Source organism: Parambassis ranga, chromosome 1 (genome assembly GCF_900634625.1).
Source record: "Parambassis ranga chromosome 1, fParRan2.1, whole genome shotgun sequence".
Lineage (NCBI taxonomy): Eukaryota > Metazoa > Chordata > Actinopteri > Ambassidae > Parambassis > Parambassis ranga.
Window position 1 is genome coordinate 4,779,675 of NC_041022.1, and position 18,477 is coordinate 4,798,151.

The 18,477-nt window shown below is 50.5% G+C and overlaps 2 protein-coding genes across 6 annotated transcripts; both read left to right on the forward strand.

Moving 5' to 3' along the window:
* Positions 1 to 267: 267 nt before the first annotated feature.
* LOC114433390 (CSC1-like protein 2) lies at positions 268 to 16,929 on the forward strand. 5 transcript variants are annotated; one of them, XM_028401931.1, is made up of 24 exons: positions 268 to 504; positions 4,704 to 4,922; positions 5,273 to 5,352; positions 5,715 to 5,753; positions 6,378 to 6,468; positions 8,055 to 8,092; positions 8,173 to 8,315; positions 9,701 to 9,752; positions 9,863 to 9,971; positions 10,044 to 10,114; positions 10,195 to 10,275; positions 10,347 to 10,470; positions 10,543 to 10,676; positions 10,778 to 10,915; positions 11,009 to 11,162; positions 11,899 to 12,005; positions 12,248 to 12,334; positions 12,574 to 12,639; positions 12,776 to 12,938; positions 13,017 to 13,122; positions 13,253 to 13,420; positions 13,508 to 13,623; positions 13,707 to 13,790; positions 14,069 to 15,375. In XM_028401931.1, exons 2-24 carry the CDS (start codon positions 4,731 to 4,733, stop codon positions 14,282 to 14,284), a joined length of 2,559 nt encoding a protein of 852 aa, XP_028257732.1. In that variant the 5' UTR covers positions 268 to 504; positions 4,704 to 4,730; the 3' UTR covers positions 14,285 to 15,375. The 5 variants fall into 5 exon arrangements, with proteins under 5 accessions (XP_028257732.1, XP_028257759.1, XP_028257743.1 ...); XM_028401942.1 differs by lacking the exon at positions 268 to 504 and adding an exon at positions 4,315 to 4,362; XM_028401958.1 differs by lacking the exon at positions 5,715 to 5,753.
* A 669-nt stretch (positions 16,930 to 17,598) lies between these two features.
* pet117 (PET117 cytochrome c oxidase chaperone) lies at positions 17,599 to 18,452 on the forward strand. Its single transcript, XM_028417742.1, has 2 exons — positions 17,599 to 17,771; positions 18,303 to 18,452. The coding sequence occupies exons 1-2, from the start codon at positions 17,676 to 17,678 to the stop codon at positions 18,450 to 18,452; spliced, it is 246 nt and encodes an 81-aa protein (XP_028273543.1). The 5' UTR covers positions 17,599 to 17,675.
* The last annotated feature ends 25 nt before the right edge of the window (positions 18,453 to 18,477 follow it).

The window sequence follows — 18,477 nt, forward strand, 5'->3', positions numbered from 1 at the left end:
AGCGGCCACAGTAAGGATCATGAGTGTAGAATTACGGCAGCAGCTCTACAGTTTAACCCTTCACAGTGTGTTCGTTCTACTTTTTTTAATCTGCGTTACTGTGCGATATTCTATCTGATTTGATGCTGTTGCTCACAGATCAGTGTGTTGAGCTGTTCCAGACAGACGGAGACTTTTATTGTGAAGGTCAGCTGTTGTCGCCCTCTGTCGGTAGCGGTGTGTACCTCCTCCTCCTCCTCCTCCGTTTCTATTCCCGGAGAGACCGCCTCCATTTTAGCACCGACAGCCGGCGGAGCAGCAGCAGCAGCGGACTCACGGCCGGCGGAGGGACACGCTCCTGCGGTGCTTGGTGGCTCTGAGCCGGCGGCGGTGTTTGCTCCTGCGGCCTGAAACAGCTTCTCTTCGGAATGGCGGCGCTGCGGCAGGACGCGGCCGGGGCGGCGCGGGATCAGTGAGGATTGTTCTGCGGTGAAATCTGTCGGCGGCTCGGCTTCGGACGGTCAGGTACCGGCTTTATTCTAATTGGGCTTATTTATTACAGGCTCCATGCTCGGGTTTATCATAAGGCGGCTTTGTTTGAGCTGCTCAGCGGTTGATTAGCGGCGCGCAGGCCGCTGCCGCCGCCTCTCCGGCGGCCTGGCCGCGGCTCCGGTCCGCCCGTTCAGCATCCGTCCGTCCCGGCGCTGCGTTGGGGGGTGTCATGTTATATAACGTGTGCGCAGAGGACGCGCCGTCCGTCCGTCTGTCCGTCCACGCCTGTGGTGTGGTTTCCTCCCGTAGCCTGCGCGCTGTGTCGGCTGCAGGTGTGAACGCTCCGCGGCGGCTCTTTGTGGCGTATTTTCTGCTGCGGGCTGCGGGGGGTGGGGGTGTGCTCAGGCCGGACTGCAGGTGCAGCAGGGCCGCTGCCTCATCAGCAGAGCCGGGGAGCGCTGATGTGTCAGAACCCGCGGATAATCGATAAGCAGTAACCAGGGAGGTGATCAGATGATAAACCTTCAACGTAAAGACAGCATCATCAGTTTGACCACGGATCGATAGGTTCTATCAGTCTGGCTGATTCATATGTTCTATATTATTTATTGATCAGGGGTGATTGGCTGGTTTTTTGTTGCAGACCTGTCCCACAGTGATCAATCAGTGGCAGGATGTCCCCTTAACGTCCAGCTGCTGTGTGTGTGTTTACAGGAAGTGACATTTCCTTTACATTCTAGCTGTTATTGATGAGCCCATTCAGTTGATTGATCGAGAAGACAAGATGCAGATCATTCACAGTGAAGGTTCCTCCTGATGTTCAGGCCACAGAGTGTGTTTCTGTCCAGTGTGTGTATCTCTGTGTGTCTGTGTGTGTTGTTATTTCTGGTTGAAGCTCTGAAATCTGACCCTGGAAAGTGTAGTGATGCCTTTACTGACCTCTGTGTGTGTGTGGAATCACCAGCAGTGTTCAGGCTGCAGCCCGTTCTCATTCTGTTCTCAGCCCACAGGTCAAACTGGGATGGAGAATCCAGCACACACACACACATACACACACCAGTTAGTGAATTTGGCTTTAGATTTATTATTGTGTGTTTTATTCTGAAAATCTTTATGCTCCTCTGGTGGTGACTTCCTGCCTGCTCGATCAGCTTCGTGCAGTTTAGTGCGTTTCGAGGGCGACCCGGTGCGCACGCCGCAGCGTCTGGTTGGACCACAAATACGACTCACCAGGCAGTGATCAGCACCCCAACGCCTCACAACACTCCAGGGGGACCGGGGAGTCACACTGAACGTAGTGCAGTCTGCCTGTTGGTGGTTCAGTGAGCTGTAAGAGGTTAGGATGAAGGGTCTGTCACCCACAGGTCTGAGGCTCTGACTGCCCCCATGATGGCAGCATGTGAGTTAACCCCTGGTTAACCCAGACGGAGTGAAAGGAGGTACAAGCAGAAATCTCACCATCTGAGTGGACACACACACATGTCACTCAAACCGTGTTTCAGCCTCAGAGGACATCAGAACAAAGTGGTGAGGATGAGGAGGGTGCACATTTATTCTCTCAGTGATGTGTTGAAATGCTGCGTTCAGTGTGGCAGCTCTGAGGCAGGACGCTGTCGGTGTGTCCAGCAGTGGAGCGGCAGCGCTCTTATCACAACAGGAGGAGGAGAAAACATCACAGGCCATGCATCCATCAGCATGGCGCCATGTTTCCGCCCAAAGAGCAGCAGACATCACCTGGTGGAGCTGACACTGAGCTTATGTCCACTGATTTTGTTGGTGTGACTGTAAACTCAGCAGACTCCATCACTCAGTGCCAACCAAGCGGCAGCCTCCGGGGCTCAGACTTGAAGCCCATGCAGAAGGGTCAGAACTTGTAGTTCACGCCGCAACCACTGGGGGCTGGCTCCAGCAGCGAGTCATTTCCCATAGTCTCCCATAAAATTATGCATAAATATGGGCGTTGCTGCTTTTAGTGACAGACTGTCACACAGCGTGAGTTTCCTGCTTCCACGCCTGTCCCCCTAAACTCTGCTCGTGCTCCACTCTTTGTCCATATTTGGAGTTTTGGCGGACGTGACGCTGCCAACATGGCGGCGGTCAGAGCCTCCCGGAGCCTCCCTCCGAGCCTCAAAGCAGCTCTTCAGAAACAAACGGGTGACGTCACGGAAGCTCTGTCCATAGTTTTAGTAGTCAGTGGTGCCAATATGGCTCCTTTCTGTGGCGGCCATCTTTGCTCTGCAGTCAGGCTGCTGACAGAGCTGTTTCAGTCCCTGCTGCCTGCCGCCATCAGGTTAACTCTGATCAAATCAAACTGAAAGCACTGCTGTGTGTGTGTGTCTTTGACTCTTAATAAACATTTAGTTGTAGAGCCTATGACCATGGCATCTCCATGGCAACAGATTGGATGGCGGACTGCAGTTGCATCCCAGCTCGTCCACCTCAAAGGCTCCTTCACATCCATCCTTCTCCTCCCACTGTTGATGACATCACTGTGCATACAGCAGGTCTGTCTGTTCATTGGCTCCCAGACATCACCTGGTCAGCTGTTGTTGTTGACAGATCTGAAGGAGGCCTCACCGTGAGGCAGGGGGCCTCGCCGTGATGTCACAGTGTTCCAGCTGCCGCAGCTGATAAGACCTCCAGAGGAGCTTTTAATCTGAAAAACTGGAAGCTCTTCCTGTGGGCAGGAAGGACGTGGACGAGGTCCGGGGTCAGCAAGTAGACAAAGAGGTGTCGACAACCTGCCGCGTGTGTCTTTAATAAAACTGACCAAAACTAAGATGTCCTCCATGTCATGTAGAACCAGAGCTCTGGCGCGTGTGTGTGTGTGTTCCTGGCAGAGATAACAGGGACCAGGCAGACACTCCGCTGTTATCTCTGCCTGCAGACAGTGTTTTCAAACGGGAGCCTGACCCAGCAGGAAGCTGCTGAAGGCTAAGCTAACTGATGCTAACAGGGACGGTATGGACCCTGTGTGTGTCTGTGTGTGTCTGTTGCAGTGCAGCTCTCAGACTGGAGGCTGCAGATGAGTCATGCTGCTGCTGCACCATGACAACGGGAGGGGGGGGGGGGGGGGGGGGGGGTCTCTGAGTGACGGCGGGCCGGAGGAACATTCCAGATCAGGAACAAGAGCAGCGCCGGCTCCCCCCAACGGGCTGAACCACGTCCTGGTCCGGTACCAAAAACCATCAGAAGGTTCGGTCACAGGAACACACACACTGCATGTGTGTGAGCCGGTTCTGTGAACACACACCTCCAGCTTCCTCCTTCTGTGATGTGCTGCACAATAAACAGGCAGAAACCAGCCTGGCAGCGATCAGGGACACAAACAAACAGGAAGAGCGCGCTCAGAGCTCAGCTGTGTGGAGTGGACACGTCGACCTCAGAGTCATGGAAACGTGTCGCGTTTCCTCTCTGTCCCTTTGTTCTCTTGACTCCATGTGATGTAACGGTGACATCATCAGACGGAGCGTCACATCCGTTTAGTCGAAAGCAGCCGCTGAGGCGTAAAAACTGGGTCACGGCTGCAGTCAGGATTACCATGGCAATAGGATCAGTAGGTCAGCTGTCGCTGTGCTGAGGCATGCTGGGAGATGGAGTGTGCTGTATCTAACGTATGTCATTTCAGCCACATACACAGCCGTCAAACCCGGAAGCATCTCAAGCCATGGCGGCTAACTAGCTTAGCATAAGAGAGCGTCAGCAGCTGCTGTACAGGTTGAAGAGGTTCCATCTGAAGGACACACGCCGTCCGTCTGTCTGAATGCTGAGTCTGCAGAGAGGCTGAGTTCAGTATTAGTTCCCGAGGACCTCCTTTGATGCCGTGATGTGGATCCTGTCTGTAAATCGTCATTACATGTCCTCTGACACGAACCAGCAGGGTGAGACCAGGTGAGGCCTCTGCACAGCTGTAGTGATGGAAGAAGGCTAGACTGAGCATGCTCAGATGCAGCCAGGTGCCAGGGCTGTGGCAGAAAGCAGCATCAGCAGAGCATTCAGTGGTTTCTGAGCAGAACGTGAGATTAGTTTTGAAAATGAAAGTTTTGGTGAGGAAACACAGCTGCCGTTCGTCATGGAAACACGTCTGAACTCTCCTCCTTCAGGAGGTTTTTGAAGAACGCGTCTGATTGGCCGTGTGTTTTTACAGTCCCTCTTCCTGTGAGCGTGCCGATTGGTCCTTGATGGTCATTCTGAGCATGTTCTGAAACATTCTTCTCTCTCTCTTCACTTAGGTTCTCAGCAAGGATGTGGCAGTGAGCATGCTCAGAGCGCTGACAGTAACCATGGCGATAATCGGTGGTGGTCAGGCATGCAGTGGTCAGGACAACTGTTCAGCCAACAGCGAGTCCAAAGACTACTGTTACTCAGCTCGAATCCGCAGCACGGTGCTGCAGGGGCTGCCGTTCGGGGGCGTGCCCACCGTGCTCGCCCTTGACTTCATGTGCTTTCTGGTGAGTCACCTGACGTATCTGTCGAATAAAGTCTCAGGATTGTAGGGTTAAATCTTCTGTCCTGTATGCATTTTAGGCCACATCTGTGTACTGTTACCATGGTTACAGAATGATCTCTCTCCACCCATTGCTTGTTCTGCACACACACACACACATACAGACACTCGTTTATTTCCCCGTAGCTTGTCCCTGCTTGCCTTGCATAGACTCAAAAAAAAGGATCTTTCTCCTCATATGAAGTGAAGGTTCAGTATTAATGATGACATCCAGCTGAATGAGGACACGGCTGCTGTGATCTGAGACAGCACGGGGACAGCATCACCATGGACTGTCTTCTTTGTCTTCTTCAGGTGCTGCTCTTTGTCTTTTCCATTCTCCGCAAAGTGGCATGGGACTATGGCCGCCTGGCTCTGGTCACCGACGCTGACAGGTAAATCAATCGTCTCTCGCTCTGTTGAAGACATTTGTACAAAGTTTTGTGTAGTTTGCTGCTCCGCCTCTTTCTGGTGCTGTCTCATTACTGCCCCCTGAGGCCACAGGGCTGAAACACACACTGATCCAGCTGCTGTTCCTCCAGCAGCCTCAGGAGGCCGCAGACGGTCCTGTCTGGCATCACATGTTTGTCGTACGTTCTTTGTTTCTTTACAGATGATGAGTTGCAGATGTTCCACCAGACTCTGCAGAGCTTGTGATAATGTTTTTACCGCACACACACACAGCTGTGCTGTCTGATTGGCTGAGAGCTGGAATAGGTGTGATGACCCTGACCCTTCTCTCTGTTTCCTCCTGAAGGCTGAAGAAGCGTTTCAGGGACCTGGAGGAGCGGGAATAGTACGTTGCTGCTTCCTCCACGTTTGTTGCTAACGTCCTCTGCTTCCATTAACAGGGCGCTGCTCTCTGATTGGTCCACTAACACCTTTTTCTTCTTCATGTCAGTGCTGCTTTGTGTTATTACTCATCATGACACACATTCTGACCAGATGTGTGTGTGAGTGTGTGTCTGACAGGCATCCATACAGCACAAACGCCGTGTGCAGTCTTTTACATCTGGCTAATACTAAGAATGCTAACAGATGTGATGCTAACCCTGCTCTCTCCATTTTGACTGTGTGTTCAGCCGGAGACGAGACAGAGATAACTATGAGCCGGTGAAAAGGTAACAGTGTGTGTTGCTCGTGTGTGTAACCTTGTGACGTGTTAGCCTGACCGCTAGCTACCAAGTAAGCTAACTCCACCAAAACCCGACCAGGCAGCTGATGTATTGACCTGTGCTGTGATTGGGTATCGATGTCGGGGAGGATTACTCCAGTAGCTGTCCTGTTGGTCGAAGCATTTCACTTCCAGTTAGCTTCCTGTTCCTGTGATAGAGGTCAAGAGACCGTCAGACACAGAGGTCAAAGGTCACAGCAGCTACATGCTAACAAGTAGTGAGCTGACTGCTTCCTGTCTCCACAGTGTTGCCTCTGCAATGCATTCAGAGACGCCCGACCGCTACGAACGCCTCACCTCCGTGTCCAGCTCAGTTGACTTCGACCAGAGAGACAATGTAAGCACATCTTCATCGCCTCATCTTGTCTCCACACTATCATTCTCCTCTTTCTCGCCTACAGAATGGGACTTCTTTCATCCTCCTCTTGTTTCGTATATTCTGTTTCTTGCTGGCATCAAAATACCTCTGTAAGCTTTAGGTAGGTGGCGCCCTCTCATGGTGCTCCTATGAACTGCTGTAATTCACTTCAATTCAGTTTATATAGTGCATTTAACCCAGAGCCTGATCGGCCCTATGATACCTATTCTACCTGTGGCTGAGGCCGTGTCACCAAGTGCCTGTATCTGTACCTGACCCCTCTACACACTATAGTTTAGACTTGTTATACACCTTACTGAACAGAAAGGGTGTAGACTGTCTTAAAGTTGGAGGCGGTGTCTGCCTCATGACCTGAAGCTGCTTCCACAGCTGAGCTGACTGACAGCTAAAGGCTCGTCAGTTCCTCGGGTTATCAGAGTTTACAGTAATAAATTGGAGGTCATGCAGTCCTTTATGTCCTTTAGACACGGCTCTGCTTCTTCAGGCTTCATGGATACATACAGCTGGGTATCAGCAGCATAACGGTGAAAGTGGAACGCTTCAAACAGACTGTTCCTCTGCAGGTGGTCCGAGCACTGACTTACAACCACTCTTTAAAGTGTCTTAGAAATGAAGATGAGGTTGAAGATCAGACCAGGATCAGGTTTAAACGCCTGTGGTACATACCCTGTAATAAACAGTGAGTTATTAATAATGACCGTTGCTGAGTTGCAGTGCGTGAGGGGCGGCGTGTTCTTAGCGTGTAACATGTTAAACGTGTGGCGTCAGGCGTCAGCTCAGGATGTCCTGCAGTGAAAGTCAGCACATTTCTGTGTGCTTCTAATCTGTCGACTGTAATCCAGTTTACCAGTGAGCAGCTCAGAGGAGGTCAGCCTGAGGCAGCAGCCGTCAGCTCAGGCTCCGCCCACTCCGCTGACCTTTGTTGCACACAGAGCTGCCAATCACCATCAGCAGGAAGTCCAGTTCAGAAATACATCTGAAGGATGAGTCAGGTCACATGTTGGGGAACCAGACTGACGGAGTGAAAGACTGGAGTGACGGACTGACGGAGTGAAAGAGTGACAGAGTGACGGAGTAACAGGCTGACAGAGTGACAGACTGATGGACTGACGGAGTAACAGACTGACAGACTGATGGAGTGACAGACTGACGGAGTAACAGACTGACAGAGTGACGGACTGACAGAGTGAAAGACTGACAGAGTGACGGACTGACGGAGTGAAAGAGTGATGGAGTGAAAGACTGACAGAGTGACGGAGTAACAGACTGACAGAGTGACGGAGTAACAGACTGACAGAGTGACAGACTGATGGACTGACGGAGTAACGGACTGACAGACTGACGGAGTGACAGACTGACGGAGTGACAGACTGACGGAGTGACAGACTGACGGAGTAACAGAGTGACGGACTAACAGAGTGACGGAGTGACAGAGTGACGGAGTGACAGAGTGAAAGAGTGACAGTGACGGACTGACGGAGTGACAGGATGAATGAATGAACTCCAGCTGCAGTTTGTGACTTCTCTCTTTCTGTGACTTTCAGGGATTCTGCTCTTGGCTGACGGCCATTTTCAGAATAAAGTGAGTATGTTGTCACAGACACTGAGCTCACCTTCTGATTGCCGATTGGTTTCTGAGCTGGTAACCATGTGACTCTGCAGGGACGAGGAAATCAGGGAGAAGTGTGGTGAGGACGCTGTCCACTACTTGTCCTTCCAGCGTCACATCATCGGCCTGCTAGTCGTGGTTGGCGTCCTCTCCGTCGGCATTGTGCTGCCTGTGAACTTCTCCGGGGATCTGCTGGGTAAGAGCTGAACTGAAGGCTGCTCTCTGGACTGTGCTCAGTGGTCCGGAGGATTTCTCTCACTGCTCTCGCTTGTTTCTGATTGGTTGTAGTCAGAATTATCAGTAAAGATGCTTTCCTAAGCCAAGGGACACCCGGACCTCCTTCTAAAGAAGGTAATGGCAGCGGTGTGTTCACCGTAGACTGTGTTTGCTGTCTGACGGTAGATGGTCAGCTGTAGTGACGGTGCTGTGTGATGTCACTGTGCTCGTAGAGACGTGAGCTGCCTTTAGATTCTCCTGAATGAAACCCTCCACAGTGTTTACAGAGAGGCAGGAACCAACTACAGAGAGGCAGGAACCAACTATAAATATGTAGAGAGGCAGGAACCAACTACAGAGAAGCAGGAACTAACTATAAATATATAGAGAGGCAGGAACCAACTACAGAGAGGCAGTAAACTACAGAGAGGCAGGAACCAACTATAAATATATAGAGAGGCAGGAACCAACTATAAATATATAGAGTCAGGAACCAACTACAGAGAGGCAGGAACCGACTAAAAATATATAGAGAGGCAGGAACCAACTACAGAGGCAGTAAACTACAGAGAGACAGGAACCAACTATAAATATATAGAGAGGCAGGAACCAACTACAGAGAGACAGGAACCGACTAAAAATATATAGAGAGGCAGGAACCAACTACAGAGAGGCAGGAACCAACTATAAATATATAGAGTCAGGAACCAACTACAGAGAGGCAGGAACCGACTATAAATATATAGAGTCAGGAACCAACTACAGAGAGGCAGGAACCAACTATAAATATATAGAGGCAGGAACTAACTACAGAGAGGCAGGAACCAACTACAGAGAGGCAGTAAACTACAGAGTGGCAGGAACCAACTATAAATATATAGAGAGGCACGAACCAACAAACTACAGAGAGGCAGGAACCAACTGTAAATATATAGAGAGGCAGGAACCAACTACAGAGAGGCAGTAAACTACAGAGTGGCAGGAACCAACTATAAATATATAGAGAGGCAGGAACCAACTATAAATATGAAGAGAGGCACGAACCAACTATAAATATATAGAGAGGCACGAACCAACAAACTACAGAGAGGCAGGAACCAACTAACTACAGAGAGAAAGGAAACTACAAAGAGGCAGGAACCAACTATAAATATATAGAGAGGCAGGAACTAACTACAGAAAGAAAGGAAACTACAGAGAGTCAGGAACCAAGTACAGAGAGGCAGGAACCAACTATAAATATATAAAGAGGCAGGAACTAACTACAGAGAGTCAGGAACCAACTGCAGAGAGGAAGGAACTACAGAGACCACAGATGTGGGGTCCAGCTGCTGGAGTTTGATTTCTGCTTCTCTTTCCTTCCAGAAAACAACGCCTACAGCTTTGGACGCACCACGATAGCCAACCTGAAGTCTGGGTGAGTCTTCATGAAGTCATAGAAACTGAAGTGTTAGCATAGCTTAGTATAGCTTAGCTCCATCGGAAGCTGCTGACATCACAGGTCTGACCCACCTGTCTGTTTTCCAGGACCAACCTGCTGTGGCTCCACACTTCATTTGCTTTCATGTACCTGCTCCTGACCGTCTACAGCATGAGAAGACACACGTCCAAGATGCACTACAAGGAGGACGACCTGGTAGGACAGCTGCCATGATGTCACAGAGCCAGACCCTTTTTGTGTGGTTAACCCCAGTTCTGTGTCTTCCAGGTGAAGCGCACTTTATTCATTAATGGCATCTCTAAGTACGCCGAGGAGAGTCAGATCAAGCAACACTTTGAGTGAGTGTCTCTGATGGTCGAACTTCAGCTCTGATGGTCAGACTGTAGGTGTGATGTTTTGCCCTGTTCTGTGTCTGCAGGCAGGCGTACGAGAACTGCACTGTGCTGGAGGCTCGAATCTGCTACAATGTGGCCAAACTGATGTCTCTGAACGCCGAAAGGTGAGTCCAGGCCCAGTGCATGCTGGGGTCGTTATATGTGTGTCCACTCTGAGCAGCGTTTGTGTCCACAGGAAGAAGACGGAGCGCAGTAAGAAGTTCTTCACCGACCTGATGGCAAAAGAACACGTTCCCACCATGATCAACCCCAAACCCTGCGGACACCTCTGCTGCTGCGCCATCACTGGCTGCGAGGAGGTGACGGATGTTCAGGGTTAGGTCGCCTGTATCGCCAAGCTCCGCCCACTAACTGTTCAATGTGTCCTGCAGGAGGAGGCAGTCAGCTACTACACCAAGAGGGAAGCTAAGCTGAAGGAGGAGTACAGGAAGGAGAAGGAGAAGGTGCACACCAAGCCGCTGGGCATGGCCTTCGTCACCTTCCAGAACGAGGCCATGACTGCCATGTGAGCCCGGTCTATGACTGCTGTTCAGAATTCTCTTTAGTCATTATTTTGTGCCCCTCTCTGACTCCGCCCCTCTGTGGCCCCGCCCCCTCTCTCCTCAGTATCTTGAAGGACTTTAATGCCTGTCAGGTTCAGGGTTGTCGGTGTCGTCAGGAGCCGTGTTCCTCCCAGTTTAGCGAAGTTCTACATGTTCACAGCTGGAGCGTGTCGTACGCACCCGACCCGCAGAACGTCCGCTGGTACGTCCCCGGGCCCCGCCCACCCGAACCCCCCTCCTCAACAACAAACCCAACCTGTGAGGTCAGCTGATGTTGTGTGGTTCCTCCCTGCAGGGAACACCTGTCTCTGGGCGGGATATCCTGGTGGATCCGCTGCTTCATCATCAACTGCAGTCTCTTCATTCTGCTCTTCTTCCTCACAACACCGGCCATCATCATTTCCACCATGGACAAGTTCAACGTCACCAAGCCTGTTGAGTATCTCAACGTAAGAGACACCTGCCTGTCAGTCACAGTGAGGGGTCAACCCGGCTCTGATGACTGACTGTCTGTCTGTCTGTCTCTCTCTGTCTCTGTCTCTCTCTCTTTGTCTGTCTCTGTCTCTCTCTGTCTGTCTGTCTGTCTGTCTCTCTCTCTCTCTCTGTCTGTCTCTCCGTCTCTCTCTCGCTGTCTGTCTCTCTGTCTGACTCTCTGTCTGTCTCTCTCTCGCTCTCTCTGTCTGACTGTCTCTCTCTCTGTCTGTCTGTCTCTCTGTCTGTCTCTCTGTCTGACTCTGTCTGTCTTTGTCTGACTGTCTCTGTCTGTCTCTCTCTCTCTCTCTGTCTGTCTGTCTCTCTCTCTGTCTCTGACTGTCTCTCTGTCTGACTGTCTCTCTGTCTGACTGTCTCTCTGTCTGTCTGTCTCTCTCTCTGTCTGACTCTCTCTCTGTCTGTCTGTCTCTCTCTCTCTCGCTGTCTGTCTCTCTCTGTCTGACTGTCTCTCTGTCTGTCTGTCTGTCTGTCTCTCTTGTCTGTCTCTCTTGTCTGTCTCTCTCTGTCTGTCTGTCTGTCTGTCTCTCTCTGTCTGACTGTCTCTCTGTCTGTCTCTCTGTCTGACTGTCTGTCTCTGTCTGTCTCTCTGTCTGACTGTCTGTCTCTGTCTCTCTGTCTGTCTCTCTCTCTTGTCTGTCTCTCTGTCTTTCTCTCTCTCTCTGTCTGACTGTCTCTCTCTCTTCTCTCGTACAGAATCCCATCGTCACTCAGTTCTTCCCCACTCTGCTGCTCTGGGCTTTCTCTGCTCTGCTGCCCACTATTGTCTACTACTCTGCCTTCTTCGAGGCTCACTGGACCAGGTACTGCTTCCTCCTCCTCTTCATCATTACTGCAATATTACTAATACAGAACATATTTAAAGGTCCAATCAGCCTTTTCCTGGTTAAAAGGCCTCTTGGTCTTTGGACCCTGGTTTACCCCTGTTTGGACCCTCCTCTCCTCATGCTTTATGCTGGTTTTACTGGTTCTCCTGGTTTTACTGGTTCTCTTGGTTGTACTGGTTCTCCTGGTTCTCCCGGTCTGACAGTGTGTCTGTCTGCAGGTCTGGAGAAAACAGGACAACGATGCACAAGTGTTACACTTTTCTGATCTTCATGGTTCTGCTGCTGCCCTCTCTTGGACTCAGCAGGTGAGAAACCTGAGTGACCTTAGACCTGAAACCCAGTGCCTGTCTGTCTCTGTTTGTCTGTCTCTCTGTCTGCCTCTGTCCATGTGTCTGTGTCTCTCTATCTGTGTCTCTGTCTGTCTGTCTCTGTCCATGTGTCTGTGTCTCTCTATCTGTGTCTCTGTCTGTCTGTCTCTGTCTCACATTGTCTCTGTGTCTGCCTGTCTCTGTGTCTCAGGCTCATTGTGTCTTTGTCTTTGCAGTCTGGACGTTTTCTTCCGCTGGCTGTTTGATAAGAAGTTTCTGGCTGATGCTACAGTCAGATTTGAGTAAGTTTGTCAGTTTAAATATTCAATTGTTTGTGTGGACGTTGTGTGGACGTTGTGTGGACGTGTGTCAGTTGGATCATTTGTCTGTGCATTTCGGTGCGCTTGGTGAGTCCGTGGTAACACGTGTTCTCTTCAGGTGCGTCTTCCTGCCGGATAACGGAGCGTTCTTTGTGAACTACGTCATCGCCTCTGCATTCATCGGGAATGCCATGGACCTGCTGCGGATCCCGGGTCTGCTCATGTACATGATCCGGCTCTGCCTGGCTCGCTCAGCTGCCGATCGACGCAACGTCAAGAGGGTGAGGGCCCCGACGATGTGACCATTTCTGCCCGCAGGGGGCGCCGATCTGACTTGATTCTGTCCCTTGTCCCTGCAGCATCAGGCCTACGAGTTCCAGTTTGGAGCAGCTTATGCCTGGATGATGAATGTCTTCACAGTGGTGATGGCCTACAGCATCACCTGCCCCATCATCGTGCCCTTCGGTCAGTACCGCTGTAAATCCCATAGCTCAGCCTCGGCAGTAGATCCATTCAGACAGGTTCCAGCCTCTGAAGCACCGACGGTGAAACCAGGTGTGCTGTGATGTCATTTGGCTCCCTTGTCTCCCTGCAGGTCTCATGTACATGCTGCTGAAGCACCTGGTGGACAGGTACAACATGTACTACGCCTACCTGCCGTCCAAACTGGACAAGAAGATCCACTCTGCAGCTGTCACTCAGGTGGTGGCCGCTCCCATTCTCTGCCTCTTCTGGCTGCTCTTCTTCTCCACCGTGCGCACAGGTGAGCTCCGCCCCCTGCTGGGGGTCTCGCGTCATTAAATGGGGTTGATGCTGTATGCTAACTGAAGCTAACTGCTAAAATCCTCAGGCTTTGAGACAGCGACCTCCATGTTCACCCTGGTGGTGCTGATTGTTACCATCGTGGTCTGTCTGTCACACGTCTGCTTCGGACACTTCAAGTACCTGAGCGCTCACAACTACAAGGTACAGCCCAATCACAGCGCACCGCACATCTGTCTGTCTGTCTTCTCTGTCTTACCCTGTGTCTTTGTCTCATTCTGTCTCAGATTGACACCAAGGAGACTGACGTGGACGCTGTGGAGAATGGACGTCCAGCTCGTCCCTCGTCCTCCCCCAGCACCAAACCTCAGGTGAGTCTCAGCCTTCAAGGTGCCTGTACAGTGCACTACATCAGCAATATGTACCATCATGGTGATTCAGCTGACGTGATGCAACACTTTTTAAATATGTGCAGGAAAAACAATGATGTGCAGTGTGCAGGGTTTGTTAGCACACTAAGAGCTAACAGACCATTGTGTTGCTAATGTATTAGCATGGTGCTAGAGGGCTGTTAATGCACCCTGTTACTGGTGTCCAGTTGACCCGTGCCGGGTTGCTCTTGACGCTGTTTGTGGTTCTGTTGGTTCAGCAGCAGCAGCAGCAGCAGCCACAGCCGCAGCAGCAGCAGATGTACATTGCCCAGGTGCTCCAGGACCCGAACTCAGACGAGCCGGGCGGAGGCAGCAGCGAGGAGGACCGCGGGTCATCCCAGGACGAGGAGATGCTGAACGGAGGGAACAGTATTAACGAGGCGGATTTCCAGTCAGGGGAGGACAGTCTGATTGCCAACGAGGTCCACCAGTAGCTGGGGGTGGAGCTAGAGAGAGGGGGCGGAGCTAACGTAGAGTCACCCAACAGTTAAAGAGAAACTGACACTCACAGTAGACTGCCACAGTTAGCTCCTCCCCCTCTCAGCTTGAAGACTTGACCCTGACCTTTGACGCTGGCGCCGGGTCCCAACATGTAGTCCTGACATGGACGGCTGAAGGACATCAAACTGTCTCCACAGGAAGTCACTGTACATAACCACAAAGCCAAAAGTTTTTTTCAGGTGGGGGCAGGGTTTAGAACTCACGCCTGGACTGGATTTAGTCTCTTTTGCACTCGTGTCTCGACTCCGGCCCCAACTCCAGTCGTGCAGTGATGTTTCAATTCTTTTGCTCCACTGGTGGACAGCGCCCCCTGGTGTCCGAGTGCAGAAATGCTCGCCCACTGTTGTTGTAGTGGTAGAAGCCTTGCTTATTCATGGCAGTTCCACTTCCTGTTGGCTGTAGCTCTCCGTGAGCCATAGATCACCTGGACTTTAGTTCTCCGCTTCGCTGCACGTTCCTGAAAGTGCTGTCTGGATCGGTGACATCGCCTCTGCTGATGTCATTCATCATAGGATTGTGATGCCAGTTAACTCTTCATCTCCATTCCGACCCCCCCCCCCTCCCCACCGGACAAGCAGTTCCTGCTTCAGCCGAATGCTCCTCGCCTGCCGAGCGGACACGAGGACGCTCTGCGTTCTGGTTTGTTTTCACCTGAACTACCTTAAGTTGTGAATACAGGATGAAGAGAACACTTGTGTTTGTTCAGCCATCAGATGTTTGTGTGCATGAGAAGACGCTTCTAGCAGTTTGATGACAGGTAGATGTAGAAGAGCTGCGCTTTTCCTCTGGACAGTCTGCCCTCACTGAAGCTGACAGAATTCTCAAGGGAAATGTTTTGTGTGTCTGTGTGTGTGTGTGTGTGTGTGGCTTATCAACCTGCAACATGTAGAGTTCACTCTCGCCACGTAAAGCAATCATGAACAGTTCTCACTGCTGCGTTCTGAGCCTGGAGGGTCACAGTACACACAGCTAACAGTAGTACTAGCTTAGCATAAAGACACCTGTGTCCTGTTCATCCTGAATTCAGATAAAGTGTGTCACCAGCATCAGCATGTTGGCTACATCAACAAAAACAGCTACATCTTTCTTAAGTGTGGATGATACAGCGCTGAGCTTACAGTCTGTGTGCTATGCTAAGCTAACACTCCTTGACCATACAGATATGAGGCATATGACTACAATCAGATAATGTTCCTCAGCTGCTGTCTGCTGATTCTTTACCCTGACTTTCCCATGATCCTCTGGGTATTGGATGATTTTGTGCCACCCAGAGGTTTTCCTCTGAAAGTAGCATTTTGGAGGAAAGAAGGCTCCAGCCTCGATCTTCATGCTCTCGTCTCCTGCTGTCCGCCGCTCATAAGGTGTGCAGCATTCACAGATGTCACAGACTGTGTCACCAATAATAAATTACATTTGATGTTAAAATATGTGAAACTTTAGAAACTGTGAGTTCAGATCAAAACCAGCCTGTGTGTGCTGTGTTGAGGTTGCTATAGCTCTAACCAGCTAGCTAAGTAATTAAGCTAACATTAATTAAGCTAACAATAGCGAGTTTCTTGAACTCCAGAGGTCTGTCCTGCTAGAGTGCTAAAATATATGCTAACATGCTAACCGATGAAGGCCAACACTAGCAGGACATTGTTGACCTGCCTCACTCTGGCAGGAGCACTGCTGAGTCTGCTGTTAGCTTGTCATGCTAAACATGAGGCCCTGGCTGCAAAAGTGACAGCTGTTGCATTATGGGTAATGGAGTTTGACTGAAATGAACATGTGTGACGTCATCATAATGTCCTGGAGTTTTTCTCAATACTGCCCCTTGGTGGACAAACATGTCTCTACGTGTCAGGGTGGCGAGCTGTTGCAGTCATCAGCAGTGACGTCATCACTTGGGGCGGGGACAGGGGCGTGGCCACAATGTAATAGTCTCAGGTGTTGTTTTTTTCCTCCATAATGTTTACATCAGTTTTTTGTTGCTCCTTTTTTGTTCTGCAGTGTGTGTGTGTGTGCGTGTGTGTGTGTGATGGACACGGAGCTGGACTATGAAAGCTGTAGCCACTGGGTGGCGCCGGGTGGCGGCTACATGCCGGAGAACCTGCAGTGCTTGTGTCCAGATGTTGTGATTCCTGTGCTGGCGGTGGCAGCAGGTGTGAACGCGTGCACGTGTGACAGAGCTCAGGGTCGGACCGGAGCTGAACCATCAGACTCTGAGCTTCAGGATCAGACGGGCGGAGGGGCGGGGTCTGCAGACGCCTGCGGCGTTCACGTGATGTTTTTGTATTCTGACTGAAGTATTTGATACCAAACACGTGTTAAGGAGCGGTCCCGTTGCTGTGACGACGTCGTTGTAACTTGGTGGTTTTTAAACTCTGCGTTTTGCTTTTCTTAGTTTTTTAAATTGTTGAAATGTGAAAAAGAATGTGAAGCTGACAGGAGACAGAGGTGTGTAAATAGCCATTGAACTGCACCATCTCATGCTTTAATTTATTGCTGTGACACTATTTATTTTTACCTTGTGTATGTACAGTGAACATTTGTCCTATTTATGTTATTGATCAATAAAACTGGCTTTCATCTGTCACGTTGTGTTCTCTGTGTAACACATGCACTTGTAGTTAGATTTCACCTTTAACCCTGTAAAATGCATCCTGCACAGAAACCAGCACAAAACACATCAGAGTTCAATTCTAATGTTGTTCTGAGACAGAAGCAACACAACTGATCAGATAAAGACTTTATTTTGATACTCACCACAGACCAGCTGCTTCACACACAGTACTCCATCACTGCAGTCCAGCCAGACACTTCGTGACTCCTTTTCTGCATAAATCCCAAAACATCAGCTGATTTCCACATCCTGAGCAGAAAAACAACCAAATCAATCGCACGTCATTAATACTTCACTGGAAAATGATCCAGTCTGTGCTGCAGACCTGTGCTCTCAGGGTTGTCTGTGAGTCCTTGTGCAGCAGGAACAGCAACTAGAGCTTTATAATAAAGTAATGATGGAAAGTTTCTGTTTCATTTGTTTGGGTTCTCCTTTTCTACGTGTGTGAGAGTCTTCTGATGTTTTGGGTCATATTTATGCAGAAATATAGAGAATTCTTAAAGGTTCAGAAACTTCTAAGCAGCGCGGTGAATAAAACGAGTCAGAACTCTGTGCAGAGTATGCTTTATCTGTCCCGGGTCACACTCCGCGCCTGCAGGTGGCGCTGTTGCTCCGTTTCGTTTATAATAGAAAAAGAGTCATTGGCCCAACGAAGAAGAAAAAAACCAGCGGCGCCGAGCCAGTTAGCAGCTGGCTAGCTTGAAGCTAACGCCAACGGGATGTCGACAGCCTCCAAAGTAGTTCTGGGAGTTTCTGTGGTTCTGACTCTGAGCACCGTGGCTGCCGTCCACCTGAAACAGACCTGGGACAGACAGGTAAGCCGGCCCGATAGCAGCGGAGCTAACAGCCCGGCTAATCGCTAGCTGTGAAGGTCTCGGTGTGTGTAACGGTGCGGGAGGTCACGGTATGCCGACGGTTAGTGTGATGTTTGGGTTAGACTGAGATGAACCTGCAGCGGTCCGAACCAGAGACCGCGGAGATCCGACAGAGACATTGAGCTTAATATTATAATACAAAGAAGGCACCAACAAATTTAGAGCTAGCCTCAACTTCCGGTACGGCTTTTCAAAATACAGGCTTCAAATGAACTCAGAGTAGTTATTACGTTCATGGCAGGAGCCAGCGCGGCTGGTCAATGTGAATATACATCATTTAAATGTTTGACTCATAACTTAAGGCCATAAAGCTGACAGCTGTGCCGCTGGCCCGTCATCCTGACTTTATTCTGAAGGGCAGGGAATGTTTGGTTGGTTTGCTGTTGTGTGACTGCTGTGTGGAGGACAGGACGGTCACTGTCTGTTATAAAACTCCAAAATGTAGTCTACTGACGACAAACGTCTCTGCAGCGTCTCCACGAGGGCGTGGTTCGTGATCTGGAGCGGCTGGAGAGGAGGAAGGAGAACCTGAGGCTGCTGGAGGAGCAGAGGTCTTTGACCAGACAGCTGGAGGAGCAGAGACACCGCAGAGAGACACAGCTCCACCCACAGGACACCTGAGACAGGTATACATCCTGATTCACAC